General features: G+C 51.2%; 1 protein-coding gene across 1 annotated transcript in view; it reads right to left on the bottom strand.

Annotated features, from left to right (window-relative positions):
• The window catches only part of ACAN (aggrecan), a 38,244-nt gene that overhangs the window by 118 nt on the left and 14,300 nt on the right, over positions 1–23,826 (bottom strand). The window contains exons 9-16 of the mRNA XM_023725705.1: positions 22,883–23,176; positions 21,062–21,277; positions 17,344–20,569; positions 16,144–16,274; positions 4,888–5,046; positions 4,381–4,463; positions 2,747–2,891; positions 574–756 (exon numbers count right to left, since the gene is read on the bottom strand). Of these exons, the coding sequence (XP_023581473.1) occupies positions 574–756; positions 2,747–2,891; positions 4,381–4,463; positions 4,888–5,046; positions 16,144–16,274; positions 17,344–20,569; positions 21,062–21,277; positions 22,883–23,176 (4,437 nt within the window). The remainder of the gene's footprint in view (positions 1–573; positions 757–2,746; positions 2,892–4,380; positions 4,464–4,887; positions 5,047–16,143; positions 16,275–17,343; positions 20,570–21,061; positions 21,278–22,882; positions 23,177–23,826) is intronic.

The following is a 23,826-nucleotide window of genomic DNA, read 5'->3' as shown; positions in this document are numbered from 1 at the left end:
GAAAGGGGGGCCAACCCTAGTTCCTCCCCACCTTGCCCTGGTCATGGGCTCATGAAGGCAGCCTGGAGCTTTCCCATCTTCCCTGTTTTTGGTTTCATTTTGAACCTCCTGGAGCCCTGGTAGTGCTCAGCTGCTAACCAAAAGGTCAGCAGTTCGAATCTACCAACTGCTCCTTGGAAGCTCTATGGGGCGGTTCTACTCTGTCTTATAGGATCGTTATGAGTCGGAATTGACTCCATGGCGAAGGGCTTTCATTTTTTCGAACCTCCGTGGCCTAAGGGGATTGAGGCTGGTGTTGGAAAGGAAAGCAGGCCACCAGTTTTCTCCTTCATCCTCTTGGGAAAGGTAAGCCCTTCCCTGGCAGGGGAACTCACTCTCCCTAGGGGCAGGGGGCAGGATTTAGAACTTCACTGCTCTCTGACCTCACTGCCCTTACTCATCTCTGTGGATGGTGCAGATAGCTGGCCACTGGGGTCCTAGGGAGGGCAGCACTACTGCTCTGGGGCAGAGAGAAGGCCATTTTGGCAGAACTGAACCCTGAACCCAGCAACAGGTAGGAGGTGAGATGCTCACGGTCCATGCAGGTGATCCGAGGCTCCTCCCAGTGCCCACTGGGCTGGCACCGAATGGTGGGCACGTGGCGTTGCACAAAGCCCTCGGCGCACTGGTACCGCACCAGGGAGTTGATTTCATATCGGTCCTTCTTCTGCCCAAAGGTTCTGGCATGCTCCACCATGGGGGGGTCTCCGCAGGCCACTAGGGAACAAACACCCTTTAGAAAGGGCTCTCCTAGGGTCTTCCATGGTGACCTACCCTGGTGATGAGCCAGTGCAGCCACCTCTGGCTGCGACGAGATAGCCCAGAGCAGAACTCCAGAGTCGGGAGCAGACACTTGAAGCTGGGGCACTGTAGGAGGGGCACCGTGTCTGCCCACCCTGCAGTGAGTCCTGACTCTTGGCAGAAGGGAATTTTCATGCAGTACTAAGAATCTGGAAACCATTGGTCCTAACATCTGGGTCCCCCAGTGGTACAGAGCAGCAGGGAAGAAATAATGGGGGGTGGGGGGTTTAACAAACTCTAGAGTCCCTGGGTGGTAGAAACAGTTAACTTGCTTGGCTGCCAACTGAAAGGTTGGAAGTTTGAGTCCACTTAGAAGTGCCTGGTGATCTACTTCCAAAAAACCAAATATTGAAAACCCTATGGAGAATAGCTCTACTCTGACACACACGGAGTCACCGTGAACCGGGGTCAACTCGGTGGCAACTGGTGCTGGTAACAAACTGTGGTACATCCATACAAACCCATACCCAAAACTAAACCCATTCACATTGAGTCAATTCCAGTTCATGGCGACCCCATGTGTGTCAGAGTAGAACTGTGCTCCATAGGGTTTTTAATAGCTGTGATCTTACAGAAATAGATTGTCAGGCCTTTCTTCCATGGCGCGACTGAGTGGATTTGAACTGCCAATCTTTTGGTTAGTAGCCGAGTGCAAACCGTTTGCAATATCCAGAGACCAGGGTGTATTCATACAATGGAGAATCACTCAGCGATGAAACGAAATGAGCTATCAAGCCACGAAAAGACACGGAGGAACCTGAAATGCATACTGCTAAGTGAAAGAGGCCAGTCTGAAAAGGCTGTATACTGTATGATTTCAACCATTTGACATTCTGGAAAAGGCAAAACTATAGAGACAGTGAAAAGACCAGTGGTTTCCAGGGGTTTGGGGGGAGGTGGGGAGGGATGGATAGGCAGAGCCCAGGGCATTTTTTTGGGCAGTTAGACTATTCTGCAGGATGCTGTAATGATGGACACGTGATATTATGGATTTGTCAAAACCCATAGAACTGCACAACACAAAGAGTAAATTCTAATGTAAACTATGGATTTGAGTTAACAATAACATATCAGTATCAGTTCATCCATTGTAACAAATGTAACACAGGACTGTGAGATGTTAATAAGGGGAACTGTAGGGGGAGGAAGGTAAATGGAAACTCTGTATTTTCTGCGCAATTTTCTGTAAACCTAAAACTTCTCTAAATAATATAGTCTGTTAAAATAAAAAGGGGAGACTCCTAAGGGGATGCAGAGAAGACAAAAGGGAGGGAGGGAGGAAGGAAGGGAAAGAGGGTGAGACCAGCCAGACGGCCTGTAATTTCTTTATGAAACCCTCCAGTGCAGGAAAAGTGGGACCTGAAGGAGGCCTGGGGGCGAAAGGCCATGAGCAGGAACAGGTGGGGGTGTCCGACCAGCACCTCAGTGTCCACAGACTTCCAGCTGAGCTCTCTGGGCCTCTGGGGTCAAAGCCTGACAACTCTGACTCTTGGTGACTGATGAACTTGAGAACCTCAAAGAGAGGGAGGCCTCCAACCCATGATCGTGGCTTACTTCCTGCTGCCCACATCCAAGGGACCGTGTGTGTGTGTGTGTGTGTGTGTGTGTGTGTGTGTGTGTGTGTGTGTGTGTAGCAGGGGATTCTGCCTGTGAACTCCACCCTCTCCCTGTCCCTGTCCATGGTCCCTGGGAGCAGACTTGCCCTTGGAGGATGCTTGCCCTGGGGATGTTGGTGCTGGGAGAACCTCCCACACCCCCAGATAACCTCTGATCTGCTTGTTTAACAGGTGAAGAGACATCAGCAGCTGAGATGAGGTGACTTGGCCCAGGCCACACAGCCAGCCAGGACTAGGGCCTAAAGTCTTGATTCTATATGCTTGGGACCCCCTCCCAGTCCCCTGCTTACCTGTGCCCTTTTTACACGTGAAAGGCAGGAGGTAATTACAGGGGACATCATTCCACTCGCCCTTCTCATGCCAGATCATCACCACGCAGTCCTCTTTGGTGGTAAAGAAGTTGTCTGGCTGGTTGGGGCGCCAGTTGTCATATTGCTGCAGGGAGGGAGGGGGAAAGGTGTGATGAAAGGGCAGGAGCAGCTGCAGCCTGGCCTGACCCCTGCTTTCTCCTCTGTCAAGCTTCTCCTTTGTCTCCTTTCTGTTTTAGCCCAACTTCTGACTCATCCAGGAGCAGCACAAAGGCTGCTGGGAGTCTGGTAAGGGTTGTCCTGGGCACCATGGAAACCATGGGCCCTCGAATGAGCTGGTTACACAGCCTGGCTCTGGACTTTTCCCAGAGCTCAGACCCTCAAGGATTCACAGTCTTGTTAATGAGCTGATTATTGTTGTTAGCTGTCCCTGAGTTGGCCCCCAACTCATAGTGACCCCATGCACAAAGGGATGAAATGCTACTCGGTCCTTCACCGTCTCCATGATTGGTTGCAGTTTGAACTGTTGTGACTGTTGGGCTCCATAGGGGTTTCATTGGCAGATTCTCAGAAGTAGATCACCAAGCCTTTCTTCCTAGTCTTAGTCTGAAACCTGTTCAGCATCATAACACGCAAGCTTCCACTGAAGGCCGACACTCCCCTTTTTCATATGGGCGAACAGAGGCTCACCCCAAAGACTGTCTTGCTTAGATTTGACTAAAGGGCAGAACCATGGCTCACATTCCAGACTGCCCCAGGCTTCTCCCTCCAGCCTTGCTTCAGGGGAAAGATAGTCTGCTTTCTTCTAATTTAATTGCTTGTTCACATTCACCTCTTCCATGGAGCCTCCCCTGAGCTCCTGCAGCATTTACTGCCCATATAGTTCATTTAGAAGCCCTGGTGGTGCAGTGGTTAAGTACTTGGCTGCTAACCAAAAGGTCGGTGGCTTGAACCCACCAGTCGCTCTACAGGAGAAAGATGTGGCAGTCTGCTTCTGTAAAGATTTACAATCTTGGAAACTCTATGGGGAAGTTCTACTCTGTCCTATAGGGTTGCTAGAGTCTGAATCGACTCGACTGCAGTGGATTTTGTTTGGGTTTACAGTTCATTTATGGAGCTTTGGTTGAACAAGGGTTAAAGGCTTGGCTGCTAACTGAAAGGTTGGCTGTTTGAACCCAGCCAGTGGCTCCTCAGGAGAAAGACCTGGCGATCTTCTCCTGTAAAGATTACAGCCAAGAAAACCCTATGGGATAGTTCTACTCTGTCACATGGGGTTGCTATGAATCGGAATTGACTCAATGACACCTAACAACAATATAGCTCATTTGGTACCTAGGTTGCTTTCTGTCTGTCTGTCTCCTTGAGTAGACTTGAGTCCTCTGTGGGCAAGGAGTCTCTCTAAAGTGTCTACATATTCCTCAGGGTGGTTTTATTCATTTCCTTCCTCGTGACATCATTTCCTGAATGAGACACATCCCTCCCCTGTGGGCTCACGGTCCAGCAGCTGCCCATTATGTACTGGGACAAGGTTTGAATGTTTCTGTCTCTGGTAGTTTTCGTCCCACCCCCTCTCCTCTGGGCCACCAGCTGTGTCTGATGCCCTTGACATGACTCACCAAGGGGTGTCCATCTGACCAGCGGAAGTCCCCTTCAATGGTCCTATCATTTAGGCCGATCCACTGGTAGTCTTGAGCATTGTCTGGAGAGAGAACATGGGTGTTGGGAGGGGCTGGGCACTGATGGTGCCTAGTGACTGGAGCTTTTGGAGGGGCGATGGGAAGTGGTGGGCTCCTGGGAGTCTTTAGAAGGCTCTCACACGTGCATGGTGGGACTGCACATTGGCCACCTTCCCATGCTCCCATGGGCTGGTGACAGCCAGAGGGTTAGGTCTGAGGGCTGACTCTGACTGACAGTGGGCTGGTCTGGGCGCAGCCAGAGCTTCTGGTCCCCAAGACCTCTGTCTTCTTCCCTCAGGGAACTCAAGCTGTGCAAATGTCCTTCCCTCCTTCTCTACCCTCTACCCCTGTAGACTCACTGGGCCCAAGTCTGCTGACTCCTGGTGAGTGAGGCCCTTTGCCCAGATGGCCACTCTCCTCTCAGGCCCAAGGCCCCACCCCACTTACTGTTGACAAACTCCTGCTCCTCAGGGGTGACAATGCTGCTCAGGTGTGACTGCTGCTCTCGACACAGGCTCTCGGCATCCACCCAGGTCTTGCGGTCGGAGAAGTGGCGGTAACAGTGGCCCTGGAACTTGGTCCAGCCCTCCTCACATACCTCCTGGTCTGCAACACAGGTCAGGAGCATGAAGGGGGGCCTGAGGCCGACTGGGGAGGACAGTTGCTGCCAGTCTGATGGCATGAACCCCTATATTTGCTCTACCTTAAATGTCATGCCCTCCAAGAAGGGAGAGGCCCAGCTCAAGCTGTAAGTCAGGAAGGTCTGGTCATGACCTCCAGGGACCTCAGAGCATGTCTCTTCCTTCTGGAAAATGTCAGGGACCCTTGCTCTCCCTGATGTCACCCTGGTGATGCCTGCTCTGGAAGGCTGGTAGCCTCTCATTCTTCAGGGTAAGCACATGCTAGCAGGCCAGGTAAAAGGATGTAGGAGATTGGGCAGCTTTGATGTTCAAGGCACATGTGGTTCAGAAGTGCCGAGGGCCTCCAGGGAGAGGAGGGAGCTAGGGGCACACAGGTGGAGGCAGCAGGAGTGGCCGTGTGGGAGACATGAAATGGAGCTGACAGCTTCCTTCCAGCAGAACTTGGGGTGGGGATGGCAGAGCAGAAATACATCTGCTTTGAGTCCAAGGAAGGCTCTGAGAAGTCCACCAATCAGAGCTGGCTCTAGCTGAGTGCACAGTCTGCCTCTGGGGCTCTGTGTTTTGTGTGTGTGTGTGTGGTAGATGGGAAGAGGAGAGGAGCCCAACCCCTCACAAACCTATTTTTAATAGGTCCTAGTTCTGGAGAAGGGGCTGCTTTGGACAGCTCTTGGGCAGCCTGAGGATGGAGGCTGGGCTTCTCTTCCCAACTCCATCTTCAGTGACCTTGGAATGCGAGCTTTAAATTGGCTCTGGTGGGAGTATTTACACCTCAGAAATGGGCAGATGCTATACATCAGGGCTCCCTCTCCCTCTGTGAGAGCCAGTTGTTAAACATTTGCCAGCACACCACTGGACAGAGGGGGTTCCAAGACCCTCCCTCCCTTCTTCCCTGGGGGTCTCCAGGTGAAGGGCTGCCCCAGGAGCTGAGTACAGGGCCTCAGGCTATATGGCAGCCTCCCTGATTGGGAGCCATCCACAGCCTGACTGCCCCAGGAGGGGAAGGAGTGTTAGGCTGAGGGGGTGGATGCTTGGCAAAACTGGAGGAGAGACACTTGGGAACAGCAGAGAGAGGGGAACGTCAGAGGCCAGCAGCCTGGGAAGAAAGGCAGAGCAGCAGGAGGGGCTAAGGAGGATGCATCTGTTTTCCTTGCTGCCAATGCCTTCCCCAGAGGGCGAGGCAAAGATCTGGCAAGAAGGCAGGAGGCAGGAGAAGCCACAGTGGCAGAGCAGCACCTGAGGAGACCAGAGACCTCATCCCAGGATGGCATGTGCGGCCACTACTTGGGCCAGCTTGGTGTCTAAAGTTTGAGCTTGGCAGGCAAAGTTGGGGGTGCAGCTTCTCTGGGAGGGGGCCAGGACCGTGCAGGATGGAGGCTCTGTGGAAACAGAAACAGAATTTGGGCAAGTATAGAAGAAGCAGGAAGGCCAGAGTCAAGGCATGAGCCACCTGTGCGGAGGTGAGGGTTCAGGATTGGAATGGGCCAGGAGATGCAGCCCAGTTGGGTGGCTCCTGAACCATCCTCTGCTCCATCAGGGTGCAGAGCCCTGTGAGCACCCTGTCTTCACTCCAGCAGAGCACCCCTCTCACCCATTTGGAAACTCAAGAGCTGTTGTCTGCATGGTTGTTCCAGACAGACCCCTCTCCCCCATGGCAAACGTTTTGGCAAGCTGGGGAGAAAATCCTTGTAGCTTTCCACTCCTACCCTAGCCAAGACTCCATGTACCTATTTCTCAGGGTCTTGGGATTAGGATGGAGGGTGGGTGGCTGCAGGGGAGGAAGACAGTCCATGCCCTTTCTTCCAGAAGCCTCAAGTTCCTCCACCAGTCTGTAACCTTGGCAGTGCCTCCAAGGACTATGCATCCAAAACCACCTCCTCAGCCTGCTCAGATGTCTTCTGGAAGCTTCTGGGATGTCCAACTTGAGAATTCATTGAAAATGGTTTTGCACCCCTGCACACTTCTGGTTCTGCGTGGGCCATTGCTACCAGCATCCAAAAGCCCCATTTCTCCCTTTCTGAGTTGGGAAACCCCTGAGATCCAGGAGGATGGGGGGAAACTAGGAAGCACCAAAGATGAGAGAGCAGGGGACTCAGTCTGGCCCTGGGAGGGCTCCTGGCACACAGCTCCCCTGGTGGAGCTGGTAGCCCAGCCCAGGTGCAGAAGTGGAGGGTTTGGCAAGGCCCAAGAGAGGAAATTCAGCCCCTGCCCTTGCATGAGGCTCTGTTCTCTCTGGCCAGTCCTTTGTCTGGCACAAGGGAGGGAGAAAGGAAGCATGGGCCTGAATGGCACTGACATGGCAGTTGTCATGGGGGTGATGAGGTGGAGGTAACATGCAGCAGTCCCTGCTCATGCATGACTTGAGAATGCTGGTGACACTCAGGCTCTCAGGTAGACAAGGAAGGAAGGCAGGTTAGCCACTGTGGCACGGTGGTTCCCAAGGCTGTGGAGGGGGGCCACAGAGGTCCCATGGGCAAGACAGTAGGCAGGCACATGCCCATGACCATGCTGGAAAGACCCGTGGCTGTCATCTGGAGAGAGAACCAATTCTTCCCACCCTCCAACTTCCTTCAAGACAAATTCAGGGAATCAGCTCTTTCTTAGTCTGACTTACACACCGACCTCAGTGGTGGAGCGCAGGTCTGAAAGCCCTGGAGGTTAGTGTTTTAAAGGTCCTCCAGAGCCCCACCTTCCAAAGTGCAGACTGGCTCAGCCTGCATGGGTCTTCTGTGGTCAGATCAGCTAATGCCCTAGAGGAGAGTTTTCAAGGGGAACAGCAAGAGAAGGAGTGAGTGAGTGGGGCAGGCTTCTCAGTAGTGGCCCTTGGAATGGCTGTCTGGATGGGCCTTGGGGGCCAGGGCCCAGAACCTGTGGTTAGAAGGGAAGGGTGAGGGAGGAGGAGATGGTACAGCAGTTAGTAACATTAGCTGAAGCCGAGACGGCCGTACCGATCTCACACAGGTTCCCTCCGTAGCTGGGAAGGCATAAGCATGTGAAAGAGTCGAAGGCATCCACGCAGGTGGCTCCATTCAGACAAGGGCTTGAGAGGCACTCATCAATGTCTGCAAGAAACCAAGGGCCACCATTAGGACTCCTGCTGGCAACTCCAGCTTTGGAAGCACTGTGGCCTCCTTATGAGTGGCAAGCCCTGTTGCTCTCCAGAGCCCTGGGAGGAGACTGGCTGAACTTCCTAAGAACTGTTGCTACTGCTGCTGCTGCCACCATCTTGGAGTGCTGAACCAAAGATCCAGACAAGGGTTTTCTTGGATGTGTGCTATTCTTGACTGGCAAGCTTGGAGTATTGGAGTCAGGTCTCCCAGTGGGTTGAAGAGATCTTGTTATTCTGAAGCCAGATGCCTTTTGTGAGAGTGAGCATGGAGATCCTCCAAGATACCTTCTCTTGTGAATATTTCAAGAAGGCATGGGGTCTAAACTGGCTTGGAACATAGCAGTGAGCAAGGATACTGGAAGTCAAGCTCTTGAAACTTGGTTAGAGGACTTTCTCTTTTCCATCTGGAACATGGCTTCCTCTGTAGTTATGAACCAGGGAAAGACAGCAAGGTTCTGCAGCACTAGAATGAACAGGCTAGAGGGGGCCTGCAGAGCGTAGGCAAATGAGACAATGGCAGCATGGGATATTCGTATGAGACTCATTAGATTTCTCTGGTTGCAGACACTTCTTTGCCTTTGTAAATAAGATTCTGAGAGTATCTTACAAAGATGAAGCCAGGATCTCTTTCTTGGGGAAGGGAAAGAAACCCTGTCCAACATTTCCCCACGTAACCTCCTTCAAGCTTAAGGTCCTAGAAGTTGGACATCTCCAGTGAGTCACAATTTCTAGAGGGGTTCCATCCTGGCCAGTGGAAGACAAGCCTTTGAAGCTGGTGAGGCACTTAGTAAGTGGCCACCTACTAGCACCAGCCTGGGATGATCCCCGTCAGCCTCTTCTTCTCAGGCAGGCTCTTCTTCCTTTCTCTTCTTCTGGTCCCAAGATATTCTTTCTGATCAAATGTGCTTGTGAAACTGAATAGGTAAGTCATCAACCTTTGCCTCCAATTTTCATTGATTAGCCAAGGTCAGAACTGTATCACCTAATTGATCTCTCTGCATCTTTTGGAGAAACCAGAAGACCTGGAAAGATCTCTTCATAGTTGTACTCCAAAGGCTCTTGCTGGTTCTTTCTGGTTTTCCTTGGGAACACAATAAAAGGTATTGTGGAAGTCCTCTTCCCAGGAGATCAGTGAAGTGGTGTATCAATGGCACCATGATATGTGATTTGAAGAGGCTAAGCTTTGGTAGGTGCAGCTGCATCCACACAACCATCAGGAACCAATGAGGTATCTACAGGTGGTTTCCATGTGAGCAGCTAAGCCCTGTGCGAGGAATAGGACGCCAGAGTATGTTCCAGGACTTAGTTCTTGCCTCCCATGAGCAGACCTGAGACCATTAAAGTCAATCCCCTGATAAGCTGGACAAAACACTTTCTGCTGGATCCATATAATGGCGGTACCTTATAGACATCCTTTAGGCCAGAGCTGGATTTGTGCAACAGGTGGCCTGAAAATCTCCAGTCCTTAGGCTTCTCTCACTTCCCACAAAGCTCTTAACTTTATCTCAGGGAGTGTACAGCAGTTCCAACAATTCCAAGTCTAGAACTGTTCCAAGTAAAACCGAAATGCATGGAGGAATGAACTGAGATCCCAGCATGCAATTGGATTCCCAGCATGCACCAGGATTCCCAGCAGCAGCAGTAGCAGCAATAGGTCAGGCCAGTCGGCGGGGTGGAAGCTGGGGGCGGCTCTCCTGCTTCAGGAAAGCTACTGTTCTCTTTTGTCCATTAGCGTCATTATGGGAAGCACTGGGCGAGGGGAAATTAAGCAAATATAGGCGCTAAAGCAGTTGTATAGAGCAGGGGACAGGAGTGGCCTCTGGGGAGAAGAGCCAGAGGCCAACCCTGGGGTCTCTGGCCAACCCATACAGGTGGGCTGGAAAGGCAGAGGCCCCGAGGGAGGTCAGGCCAGGCAGCTTCCGGTTGTCCCAGAGGCTTGTTTCACATCACTCAGCCCTGGGCTGCTGGGCCCAGGGAGCAGTGTTGTTTTCCTTGTGTCTGGCCAGAGCACAAAATCTGAGGAGGCAGCCGGGACTGAAGCTCAAGGAACCAATTCCTGGGCTCAGAAGCTGTTTTTTGCAGGGTCCTGAATTCACAGACGACAGGGACAGAAGGGTCACAGTTCTGAAGACCAGAAGAGCCTTCAAGTGCTGCTGGGGCAATTTTGAGAGGCACTGCCAGCAGTGACAAGAGGCCTGGGTATCCTGTGGGGGGCTTTCCTATTCACTGCTCAGGCCTGGTGGTGCTTCACCTCTGCTCCTCCTGTGGCTGGAAGGGCCACAGTGGCCTTGTGTTGTCCACCTGTCTGTGTGAAGGGCAGCAGGGAGGGCCTTCACACACCTCCTGGCTTCTGGAGCTAACAGAAGAGTTGGGCTGGGCCCTGCTGTGAGCTCAGAGCAGGGGATCACAGACAAGGCGACAGCAGTGCGGGTGGAGGAAGGGAAGGGCTGTGGGCAATGGGCAGACTTCCTGAAGGAAGAGAGGAAAGGAAGGAACTAACATCTGTGAAGAACCTTCTCCGAGGCAGACGCTATGTCTCACGCGCATTATCTTCCCAGCAGCCCTGTGGCACGGACATCATGATGGCATTTCACAGGCAAGGAAACAAGTGAAGTGACTTGCCCATGTGCTGGTAAGTGGGGAGACAGATCAGAAGAGCTGGAGGAGAGACTCAGGAAATGACACTGGAAGTTGGGCCTCTGCCCGTGTGGAGGAAGAGGGACACTGGGTGCAAGACTCCCAGCACCTGGTTCCATCTCTGTTGCACCATGACAAGAGACAATGGAGTACAGGCTCACCTGTCATCGTGAGCAGGGACTCTGGGGAGAGCCAGGACTGTCAGGGTCCTCTCCTGCTACTATAACTAAAAGGGATGTTCCTGACCAAGACCCTCCAGCTAAACGCTCCCCACATGTAAGCTGTTCATTTCCTACGCTATCTCTACCTGGTAAAGGCTAGGGGAGTAGAGATACTTCTAACTAATCACATTGGCGCATGAATTAGAGACTCCAGCCCTCTGCCTAGAATATGTTTTGTCCAGCTGCTGCCTGGGTCAGAGGCCAGGACCTCCAAGTGAGTGAGATTACTTGGCTCATAGAACAGGCTAGATGAAGAGTGGCAGGAGGCACTTTGACTCAAATGGTGCCCAGCTAAAGGGGTTGCCACTCATGAAGACTGTGCTCTGAATGTTATCTTTCGTTTTGTTCAGTGCACAACGTGTACAGCTGTCTGTGGCGACTCTGGATATAACTTTCCTGGACAAGGTTGGGGGAAAACTCCTCAAGAAGCACAGAGAAATCTCCTTTACTCAGTGGATGCTCTGCACCCTGCAAAGACCTAGGGTCGATCAGGATGGACAGACCTGAGTAAGTATACTCACTTTTCCGTTAGGTCTGTTATGTAATGGAGAGAAGGTATGAGAAGAACATAAGTATTAAGCCCAACTTGCCTTTAAAATAAGCATCATTAATTTTAAAAAGCATTTTTATAGTTCTTTATACTATTTCAAATCCTTTTCCTTATATCAAACGTTGATCTTGGATGTAACTTTAATATCCTGCTTCTGAGATTCAATTAGTTGCCTGTCAAAATCTGCCCAGGGACTTTTTGGTCAAGTCAATCATAACTAAAGAAAGTATAATTTGTATTTTTACTTGTAACCCTGGATTTTCACTTGCTTTGAAAGCATTTCTTTCCCAGGCATAAAAGTTTCACTGAAGTTAGAAAACATTTCCCCTAGAGGAAGAAAAAGTATCAAATCATAGATCAGAGCCCCAAACCTAGAAAGTGAAAAATGGCAGTGAAACAGAAAGAGACTTACTAAGTTTTAAAAGTTCATGCTGTTCTAACTGAGAAGCTAAGTGAAGTCCACACAGCACCAGTGAAGACTGGGAAACTGGGTATGAGATCGGCTTAGAATACTATTTCTCAACCATGGCTGCACAGTAGAATCACCAGGGTAGGTTTTTTTTTTTTTTTTTTAAATACCAATGTCTGTGTCTCTCTCCAGGCCAACTGAATTAGAATATCTAAGCCTGAGGCCCAGGCATGGTGGTTTTTAAAAGCTCCCTAGGTGATTCTAAGGAGTAGCCAGGGTTGAAACCTAGAGTTGGAAGTCTAATACCCACAGGTGCTATCAGTAATGAAGGTGGGGAGTGTGCCACTGGTTTTCAAGGGGGTCAGATGTCTAGAATAGCCCTGATTTTAATTACTGAAGAATCAGAGTGGTCATTAGTAGATGTGTATTTTGATGTTAAAAGTACTGATTGATTACTGGATTGGTTGAAGACTAGAGGACTCCCCGAGACTACTGCCCTGAGATACTCTTCAAACCTTCATCCAAAACTAACCCCTGAGGTCACTTTGTAGCCAAATAAACAAATTGGCTCAAAAAATAATAAATATCATCTGTAACTACTGCAGTCCTTTAAAAAATCACCTATATGAGACAAAACAGGCAACAATTACTTTAAGCGAAGATGAGAATGTAAGGTGGCAGGGAAACTAGATTAATGGAAACGGAACAACCAGAGCAGAAATAATGATAATGTTAATGCATTGTGAAGAATGTAACCAATGTCACTGAACAACTTGTGTGGAAATTGTTGAATGGAAACCTAAACTGCTGTGGAAACCTTCACCCAAAACACAATAAAATATTATTTAAAAAAGTAACGATTAATAATTTATCAAGAAATTGTGGAACACTGACTAAACAAGATGGCAAATTTTTTTTGTCAAATGTTTTCTTTGAGGCCTAAATAAAGCCTCCAATCCCATTTGCTGGTGGAAGTTTTCCTCGAGTATTCAAATATTGACACAACAATAATGCTACATTTTAAAAAATATCCAGGTCCTACGGCCTCCTGGGTGATGCAGACAGTTAACGGGCACAGCTGTTCACCGAAAGGTTGGAGGTTCAAGTTCAGCCAAAGGCACCTCGGAAGAAAGGCCTAGCAATCTACTTCTGAAAAATCAATTCTACTCTGACATGCATGGGGTCGCCATGACTCAGAGTCGACTCGACAGCAACTGGTTCTTGGTTTTATGGCCCCGTCGGGATGACTGATCTGTGGTCTCTTCAACAACCTGTAGTTCTCGTTTCTAGCACAAAACAACTGGTGGGTCACCCGCAGAGACTGGAAACTATCTGTGGTCTTTTTGGAAGCACAGTCTTGGGCTAAATTGAACAGGGGTGACTTGGGATCACGGGGGCACAGTTATGGAGGTGGCTTAGCAGGTTTTGTGCTGGGCCGACCCTCACCACTGGCTCTGTAGAGATGAAGCTTTCCTCCCCAGTGGAGAGCTGGGGAAGGAGAACACATTTTTAGTGACTGCCTCTTCTGGCTTGATGCTGTATGGTCTCAGTCCTCACAGCAGTGGTTCTCAGCCCTGCGTATACATTATCATCACCTGGGGAGTTTAAAAAACTGCAATACCCAGGCCACGAGATCATTTCAATCAGCACCTGCAGGCATGGGACCCAGGCATCACAATTTTTTAAAGCTTAGAACCACTTCCTTTTATCCCTATTTACAAATGGAGAAAGTGAGGGCTTGGCTGTGAGTGTTGAATCGGACCCAACTCTAATTCCTCAGCCTCTCTCCATTCTGGTTGCCCTGAAGTCCGAGCAGCTTCTGTCTAGCTCTTTAGAACCATTACTATGTTCCGGAGGGAGTTCTTTATTTAGCCGAGTGTGTTAAACATATGAATTAAGAGCTCAGTGGAGTGGGGAAGTTACTTATCCTCTGTGTGTTCCAGTTTCAATGGGGATGTTACCCAGCTAATCGCAGAGCTGTTTTGGGAAGTAATTGTGGGAAAGAGAACCCTTGGGAAATAGACATGCTTGTCCTTATAGCAAGATAGTCAAGGGCCACTTGTCTCCTAAAACCCATTGCCATTGAGTCAATTCCAACTCAACACCTACTTCTACTAATTTCAGGGCCACCGAGGACCCCAGCCCTGCTGTGGCTTCTGATATCAGTGTGACATTTTTGCCTCAAGTATCAGATTGGGGACAAGGGTTGCTAAGAACAGAGAAAAGTGTCAGAAGATGCTAAAGGGGTCCTGGAGGCTGCCCTAGTTCCCGGAAGTCCTGTTGGCAATCTGAGACTCTTCCTTGCAGACCCAGGCTGAGCTGGCTGATTGAACTGAGCTCCACAGCACTCCTACCCAAGATGAGCTTCCAGTCTTTCTACACACCCATGATAGCAGGAAGTGCATATAGACAATGTCCACCAGGGGGAGCCTCTCACAGGACAGAGCTCACACTGGTGGCTGACTGAGGAGTCTTCTCAGCCACGGCTTGCTGGAAAGTGCACCCCTAGGGTCTCCTCAGGTCCCTGGGTGGCACAAAGGGTTTACACACCATTACTAACCTAAAGGTTAGCAGTTCATACCCACCCAACAGTGCTGTGGAAGAAAGGCCTGATGATCTGCTTCTATAAAGATTACAGCCAAGAAAACCCTATGGAACAGTTGTACTCCATAACACACAGGGTCGCTATGAGTTGGAATCGACTCCATAGTAAGAATCTCCCTCAGTTTTCTTCAGTGGCAGCCTCTTCCAGGATGGAGGCATCACTCCATCCTTCCATCAGGGGTGGCTGATGGTCTATCAGGGTAAATCTATGGCCCCTGGGGTCACTAGGGCCCAGTGAAAATATTTTCCCCTTGGCAATAAGTCTAGGCCCTCCCTAGGCCACCATCTCTGGCCATGAAGGCACAGGTGTGCTCAGGTAGCCACACGTGGGCAGAGGCTGACCCCAATGGGGGACAGAGGAACAGATAGCCACCCTAATGTCTGTTTATATATACATATATATTTACTGTATAGTGCATATATACAGTAATTTATATTATATGAGTATATAATATATAATGATGTGTTAATTTGAATATATATTAATATATATAAACACAGAATCATCCTTCTTTGTGTATGATGTAAAGGCTATTGGAGCATAGTCGCCCAGCACGGTTTACCTGATAGTGGTTGTTTTTCCCCCAGGATTCATTTCTCCATTTTTGCATGTGACCTACAAGCGAAGCCCTTTTATGAAAGACCGTGGGTCTTTGATGCTTGACTTAGGAGAGAGGCTTAGGATAAGGGGTATGAGGCAGGGGAGAGAGCTTGGAGGCAACTGGGCATTTCTTCCCTCGAGGGCAGTGATACCGAAGGGACAAAACGTCATCCTGGCCAAAGACCTTGGATGTGTCCACAGACTGGGAAGTAGCTTCTAATCGTTTCATTGTGGGGGCCACTTCCACCAGAGGACCCCCAGTTCCTCACCCAGGCCCCATCCTCACAGAGTCCCACAAGTGCCTAGCCTGTGGCTAAGGACAGAGGCCTCAAGAGTGATAGGTGCCCAGGGGTGGGTGCCCTGAGTCACAGCTGTCCTGCAGCCATGACCCCCTGAACTAGCACTGAGGTGAGTAGTCCTGTCTGTCTTGTTCCATCAGGGCAAGAAGGGGCCTGAGCCCCCCTAGACCCAGGGAGGGGCCTCAGGGGCTTTCCTGGTGAGGTTCTCTGTAAGACCCTGGACAGCCCCCTTTGGAGTCCCCCTCCTAGGGGCAGAGGGGCGTGACTAGCTGTACCTTATACTCACCCAAGCATGACATTTCTTTGAGGTCTCAAGTTTTACCTTCAAAATCCAAGCATATTTTGCATTCTACTCATAAAATAACAAATGGTGTGACAGAAAACTGATTACTTACCAGTTAATTATTTGACTCTTTTTCTCCTAGACTGTCAAGTAAAATAGACACTCTAGAAAGACGTGCCACATTTATCCCATGGCTCTACCCTAAGAGGTCACTGTGCACCTCTCCCCAGTGGGGAAGCCAGAGTCTCAGTTGACCTGGGTTGCCTTCTCCTGCCTGCAGTCCCTTCTGGGGATGGAAGAGTCCATCCAGCCCCAATCCTCATACCCACCCCCCGGCTGATGAGGGTCTTACCAATGTCACAGAGCTTGCCAGTGTAGCCAGGGGGGCACAGGCATGTGACGAGTCCCTCTGTCTCCTGGCAGGTCCCAGCGCCACAGAGCTCCTCAGCACAGGACCTGGCAGGGGCTGCAGCCCCAGGGGAGAGGTTGAGCATCAAGAACTCAGCCGCCCTGGGTCCCCATGCAGCCGGCGAGAGCTCTCAGTCAGGGCATAAGGCCCCCGTGGTCCACGAGGCCGGCGTGGGTCAGCATGTTTCTGGGGACTCTGTCCCTCCTGAGTACCTGCCCCACGGCATCTGGGGATCTCTCTCTGACTGCAAAAGCTCTCTCAGCACAAAGGGAGGTGCAAGGTCATCCCTGAGAACAAAGCCACTGTATCTGGTGCCCGGGATTAGAGAGGGCCCAGCACTTTCATTTACGTTGAGGAGAAGCAATCATGATAATATGCTAACACAGAGGAGTCACATGGTACCGGGGGTGGGGGGTGGGGACACGGGGTCTAAAGTCAGGACACAGCCCAAGCTGCTCTCGATAGTTCCTTAAGCTGTGCAGGTTTTGACCCTGCAAACACATAAACGTCATCAGCAGATTCATTCTCTCGTCTCACACTCCCTCTGGGGCAGGGTGGGTGAGCGGAATTTCCAGTACTCTCTGAATAGTCATCCTTCTCTCTCCCTGTGCCAGGCACAGACAGTGGCATTCATGTGATGGAACTCCACTGTGACGATGACAATCACTAATCTTTCGGAGTGTGTACTAGGTGCAAAGCATGATCTCAGTGCTTTACATATATTAAAAACATTGCCATCAAGTTGATTCTGACTCATGACGACCCTGTGTGTTGCAGAATAGAACTGCACTCCATAGGGTTTTCTTGACTGTGACCTTTTGGAAGCAGATCGCCAGGCCTTTCTTCCAAGGCATCTCTAGGTGGGTTTGAACTGTCAACTTTTTGGTTAGTAACTGAGTGCTTAACTGTTTGTGCCACCCAGGGACTCCTCTTACATATATTTATACCCTGTTTCGCCTTCTCTGGTGCCATTCCCATTTTACAGATGAGGCTCAGAGAGGCCGAGAAACTTGCCTGAGGCTGCACAGTGAATAGTGGTGGAGCTGATAATGGGCCTGTGCATGGAACCTAGAAGCATCCTGCCTCCCCTTATGCTATGCTGCCCACAGTCTGAACTGCCCAAACACATTTAAAGGTTGCCCCGATTCACCTGTCTTTTCTGGAGAAGCTGGGACGGCAGCCTCTGTTGGGTAGATGGCTGTTTCAGCTGTTTGGGTCTCTTCTCCTGAGTGAAAGGGACTTGAGGACTCGATTTCTAGATGCGCCTCTGCAGGGCGCTGGGTCTGCTGGGTCCCCTCAGCCTCTGGGGTGCTGGTGCTGATGACAACATCCAGCCCCAAGGTGTGACCAGACAGGTCTCCATCAGCTTCAGTTCTGTCTCCAGAAGTTAGGAGAGTGGCAGAAGACAAGCCCGATGCATCTGTGCCCACCTCATAGGGGGTGGTTGGTTTACCACTCACTTCCGGGGCTGCTGACCCCTCCCTGGGGCCTTCCTGGGAGGCAGAGGTGCCGCTGCCACTGCCCAGGACGGAGGCTGTCTTGAGATCAGCTTCGTGGAAGGCCGACGTGGTTCCACTCAGATCCGGGGACGTGGAAGCTTCTCCGCTGGCCTCGGGGGCAGCAGATGTCCCGACCCCAGCCTCAGGGTAGGCAGATGTCTCACTGCTGGATTCGGGGACAGATGACGCTTCTACCTCAGACTTGGGGAACCTTGGTGTAGCTCCACTAATGTCCCCAGGCGCAGAGGTTCCCCCACTGGACTCAAAAAGCTGGGAGTGTTTCACAAGAGTTGGCTCAGTGACACCCTCCGCAAAATCAGAAGTGATCAAAGTAACTTCTGGAAGTCCTGAGGCCTTCCCACTGGTGCCTGTGGCTGCAGAGGCTTCTCCACTTACATCGGTGATGCTGGAAAAGTTTCCCCTAAAATGTGGAGTGCTTGGAGGTTCTCCACTGGGCTCTACCAGCCCTGACTGCGGTCCACTAAGGTCCAAAAGTCCAGAATGATCTCCAGACATGTCTGGTGCTCCAGAAGGGGCACCACTGAGTTCCAAAATGCCTGAGGCCCCTTCTGCTGCTTCCTGGGCTGTTGGGGCCTGGGTTACAGATTCCACCAAAGTTCTGTCTATAAGAGAGATGGTGGGGAAACCAGATGGAAGTCCACTGCCTTCATATGCCCCGGAGGGCAAGCTGCTTCCAATCTCTGCTCTGGAGGATTCGCCACTGACCTCAGCTATTCCACTTGGCAGGCCACTGAATTCTGGAGCCTGGGATGGAAACCCACTGGAGTCGACTACTCCAGAAGATTGTCCACTGACATCCACCATCCCAGATGTGCCTGACAAATCTGCCTCCCCAGAAGGAAGTGCACTGAGTTCTACGGATCCTAAGCCTTCCTCTTCTTTAAATGTAGTAGGGGTCACTTCAACAAAACTGGTGTCCACAAATGTAATGCCAGAAGATTCACCACTGCTGCTCACAGCACCAGAAACCAGATCAGGGATTCCAGATGCTGCCCCGCTGAATCCTGGCAACCCTGATGGCTGCCCACTGAGATCAGGGACCCCAGATATTTCTCCACTTAGGTCAGTTATGCCGGATGGTTGACCACTGCCATAAGCAACTCCAGGCGCTTCTCCACTGACATCTGGTTGTCCAGAGAACAGTCCGCTAAGCTCAGTCACTCCAGATGTTTCACCACTCGTGTCAGGAAACCCCGATGGCTGCCCACTCACTTCAAAAAGCCCTGATGCTTCCCCACTGATGTCAGGAAAGCCTGATGGCTGCCCACCAATGCCAAAGAGTCCAGATGTTTCCCCGCTGATGTCAGGAGACCCAGATGCCTGGCCACTGAGTTCAGTTCCTGAAGGTAGTCCACTAATTCCACCACTAATGTCCAGCTCATTGAAGGGCAGCCCAGATGCTTCTCCAGCACCACTTATTCCAATGGTTCCTCTCCCTTCCAGTTCCCCTGCAGTGGCGGCTGTGACCACTTCCACCAATGTAGTATCCACTAGGGAGACAGTTGGGAACCCAGATGGAAGTCCACTAAAGTCAGGGAGGCCAGTGGATATGCCACTTCCAATCTCCACTCCAGAATATTCACCACTAAGTCCAGAGGGAAGTCCACTTGCTTCTGGAGATTGCCCACTTCCTAGAGGTCCAGAAGGCAGTCTGCCAAAGTCCAACGGTCCAGAAGTAGACCCTACCAAGTCTTCCTCTCCAGAAGGCAACCCACTGAGATCCTCAGCTCCAGTGGCAGAAGTCTCTATACCTTCTCTTCCAGAAGGAAGCCCACTGAGGTCTCCTACTCCAGAGGCAGAAGCTTCTGGACCTTCTACTCCAGAAGGAAGTCCACTGAGGTCCCCTACTCCAGAGGCAGAGGCTTCTGGACCTTCTTCTCCAGAAGGAAGTCCACTGAGGTCCCCTACTCCAGAGACAGAGACTTCTGGACCTTCCTCTCCAGAAGGAAGTCCACTGAGGTCCCCTACTCCAGAGACAGAGGCCTCTGGACCTTCTTCTCCAGAAGGAAGGCCACTGAGGTCCTCTACTCCAGTGGCAGAGACTTCTGGACCTTCCACTCCAGAAGGAAGTCCACTGAGGTCCCCTATTCCAGAGGCAGAGACTTCTGGACCTTCCACTCCAGAAGGAAGTCCACTGACGTCCCCTATTCCAGAGGCAGAGGCTTCTGGACCTTCTCCAGAAGGAGGCCCGCTGAGGTCTTCTACTCCAGAAACAGAGCCCTCTATGTCCTTGCCTTCAGTGGGTGGCTTGCCAACCTCAGGAGTGCTGGACCACTCAATTCTGTCTTCATCCCCTGAGGCCAGCCCACTTTCCATAGGCACACCTGAGCCCACTGCAGAAGAATCAAGGTCTCCAGAGGGTAGTCCACTTGCACTTTCTTCCAAGGGCTGCCCACTGAAGTCAAAGCCTCCTGAAATTTCTCCACTGCCTGTGAAGTCACCACTGACTTCAGGGGCCCCAGATGGCTCCCCAGAGCCTGGCAGCTCAGTCCAGCTAGGCACTGAGGGTGTAGGTGTGTATGGCTCCTCTGAAATGAATGGTTCCTCTGAGGTGGACAGCTCCTCTGAGGTGAACGGCTCCTCCGAGGTTGACGGTTTCTCTGAGGGGAACGGTTCCTCTGAGGTGGATGGCTTCTCTGAGGCAGATGGTTCCTCTGAAGGGAATGGTTCCTCTGAAGGGGATGGTTCCTCTAAGGGGGATGGTTTCTCTGAGGTGAATGGCTCCGCTGAGGGGGTTGATGCCTCTGAGGCAGATGGTTCCTCTGAGGCAGAGGGTACTTCAGTTATAGAAGGGCCTTCTGTGCTCTCCTCCGTTGCTGAAATAGTGGGAGGCCATGTAGGAGGGATCCCTGTCGGAAAGGCGGAAGAAAGAGGAGGTGTAGATTTATTAACTTGTCCCCATTTTAAGTTCATACAGAGAAGCTACACTCCATTCTTTCCACAGTAAAACTTTTCTCTCAAGAGCTCAGAGATGTGTTCAGACACTTTCTAATGGGACCTTGCATTAGAAAGGAAGAAGAAAGGTAGGAGGAAGGAAGAGAGGGAGGAAAGGGACCAGGAAGCTCACTGCCCCCTTCAGAGTACCATCCATACAACTCATTGGATGTGGGTGCTTGGCCACCACCACAGGCAACCAAGGTCATATTTTAAGTATTGCTCTTTCTCTCACTGAGGGGAGGTCAGCTGAGGTGGCTGACATTGCCCACAGCAGCACCCAGCGCCAGTGACAGGGCTAGGGAAGCAGAGCACAGGCCCCAAGGAGAGAAGCCATCCTCGGACACACCCTAGGCAGACAGGGGTCTTTGGCTTCAGGGTGTGCCCACAGCCCAGGCCACACTGACCTGGCAGTGGGGAAGTGCCCTCTGGGGTGTAGGCTGGTTCCCATTCCGTCTGGTTTTCTGGCTCAATGGTGAAGTCTGGGACTGCGGTCATCTCCTCCCCCGAGGGGACAGCAGCCACTCCAGGCACCACATGGGTAGTTATCCAGTCTTCTATGCCAGAGGGTGGTATGGGTGTGCTACCCTCTTCTTCTTCCAGAAAGGGCACCACTAAAGCACCTAAAGGGGATGTTAGTGGTGAGGTTCCCTCCCCAACCAGTGACCCCTCCCAAGCTGGCCCTTCTGGAGAGGAACGGGGACTCTGTGCAAGAGCCTGGCTGGACCACCCCCATCCTGCCCAGAGCAGGTGATGACTCTTTGCCTTCTCAAAGAGTAAGAGCCATGAGCATCAACTATACAATATCCACAGGCACACACCTTCAGCAATGTTTTTCAAGGTGGTCTGGAACATTTCTCCTGCAGAATCTATTCAACATACCAGGCACTGCTTTAAGGGCTTTATGGATAGTAAATTATTTAATTTCACAATAACCTGAGCGGATAGATACTATTATCCTGTTTGACAGATAGGGAAACTGAGGCACAAAGAAGTTAAGTGACAGTTAATCCTTTGGGAGGGACTGTCCTTTCTGAGGCAGTGGAGTGAGGCTGAACTTTCTTTGAGCTTTAAAAGGTGACCCTGGAAGTCTGGGAAACTTGGGGACCTGCAAGTTTTTTTTTAAACTTTATTTTGAAATAATTATAGATTCACAGGGAGTTGCAGAGAGGAGTTGCAAATTCTTCCAGAGAATTTGTCCCAGCACTCCATCTCTGACTGGGTGTTAATTCCCAGCCATGCCCTGCCCTCCCTCTCAGAGAACTCAGCCTTTTACATTATCATGCAGAGAAGTTCTTCTCCCTTCCCCACCAACTCAGTTTTGATGTGTGATACGTAAAATATAGCAAAAGCAGTTCCTATGGTCTACGCCCTTGTGCGCCCAGGCCTATGGACCATTGAGAACTCATCCAATCAGAGCTCAGCAGTGCCTCAGACATGCCCTGGCCATGCCCACTGAGTTGTTTGATGACATTACTCAGTGGAGTAAGGTTGATAAGGCAGCGTGACCACAGCACGAGTCAGTTAAAAATGTGAATTACTCATGCTCAGTGAAGAATAAGGAAATAAACTCATCACAAAACTACAAGTGAGAGACAAGTTGAGAAGGGCGTACAAATTAAAACAATATATATAAAATTTATAATAGTAACAGCTAATATTCACTGAACACTTGCTATGTTCCAGGCCCTATGTTAAGGGCTTCACATGCACCATTTCAGCTAATCTTCAGAGCAACCATTTTGTAGGAGATAAGGCAGAGGAACAGAGAGATTAAGTGACTTGCCCAGCTCTTAATTAAATCAAACCCACTGCTGTCCAGTCAATTCTGACTCATAGTGACCCTACAGGACAGAGTAGAACTGCCCCATTGGGTTTCCAAGGAGCAACTGGTGGATTCGAACTGCCGACCTTTTGGTTAGGGGCTGAACACTTAACCACCGCGCCAGCAGGGCTCCAGCTCTTAAGCAGCAGAGCCATAATTCACATTCAGGCCTGCCTGATTTTAGAGCCCAGCTCACTTCTCTCTACTAGCCTTTAGAAGGATACACTTGCTTTGAGTTCAAAGCCTAATGTACCACTAGCTCCACAGCTGTCCCTGCCCCAGAGGGAACTACTTTTCCCTGCTTGCTCTGATGGAGGGGTGTGGTGGGAAGGGCCAGGAGGGGCGACCCCAGGGGAGCTGCCCCTGGGAGACAGGGGATCTGGAGGAGAGGTGAGGTGCGTACTTCGGAAACAGAAGGCATGGTGCCGGGACAGCGGGTCCGCGAGGCCGGTCTGGTTGGGGTAGAGGTAGATGGTCCTCACACCAGGCTTATTCCCACCGCAGGCGGGCCGTGCGGTAACGATGGGGTAGCGAAGGCTGCCATCCAACAGCCAGCCAGCATAGCACTTGTCCAGGCCGAGGCTCCAGGCAGCGTAGAGCTGGCCCGTGGAGGCCAGCGTGGCGTTGTGAGATTCGCAGAACTCCAGAGCTTCCTGGAAGGTGAACTGCTCGGGGCGTGTGGCGAAGAACACCTCGCCTGAGGGCAGAGGCAGGTGGCAGTGTGGGACCCCTGCTCAGCCAGGGGAAGGGCTCCCACTCACCCTCACCTCTACCTCAACCCTGCTCACCAGGATCCCCACCCACATGGCACACAGGTTCAAGACCCAGCCCAGCTCAAACAGGCCCTTCTCAACCATCCCCCTTAGAGCTCCTGGGACACTGGGAAGTAGGGTGACCAATCATCCTGGTTTCTATGGGACTGGGATTTCCTGGAATTTGGGGCTTTCAGTGTGAAAAAACGGGAAGTCTCAGCCAAACTGGGACAAGCTGGTCACTCTACTGGGAAGCAACCACTCCTCCTTCCCTCCTTTCTAGATTCTCCAGTCACACTTAGGTATCCCCCACACCTCCCACCACTGGCTGATTGGCGGCTTCCCTGGGCACCCCCCTGTGCTGCCTTACACCACAGCACTTATCACAGGCACTGTGACTGCTGTGGAACTGCCCATCTCCCTCAGCACCCTGACAACTCACTGAGGCAGGGGTTGGGTCCTGTAATCACGGCTTCCCAGTGCCCAGCACCAGGGGGAAGGAAGCTCATTTATCGCTCTAGAACAAGGGGGTGGCAATATTGAAAATTTTCGAACACACCAGCATTTCCAAAATTGGGTTCAGTGGAACCCTAAC

Source organism: Trichechus manatus, unplaced genomic scaffold (assembly GCF_000243295.1).
Source record: "Trichechus manatus latirostris isolate Lorelei unplaced genomic scaffold, TriManLat1.0 scaffold00009, whole genome shotgun sequence".
In the NCBI taxonomy this organism is placed as follows: domain Eukaryota; kingdom Metazoa; phylum Chordata; class Mammalia; order Sirenia; family Trichechidae; genus Trichechus; species Trichechus manatus.
The sequence above is the reverse complement of the archived record's forward strand: the minus strand, read 5'-3'. Positions and strand labels throughout refer to the sequence as shown.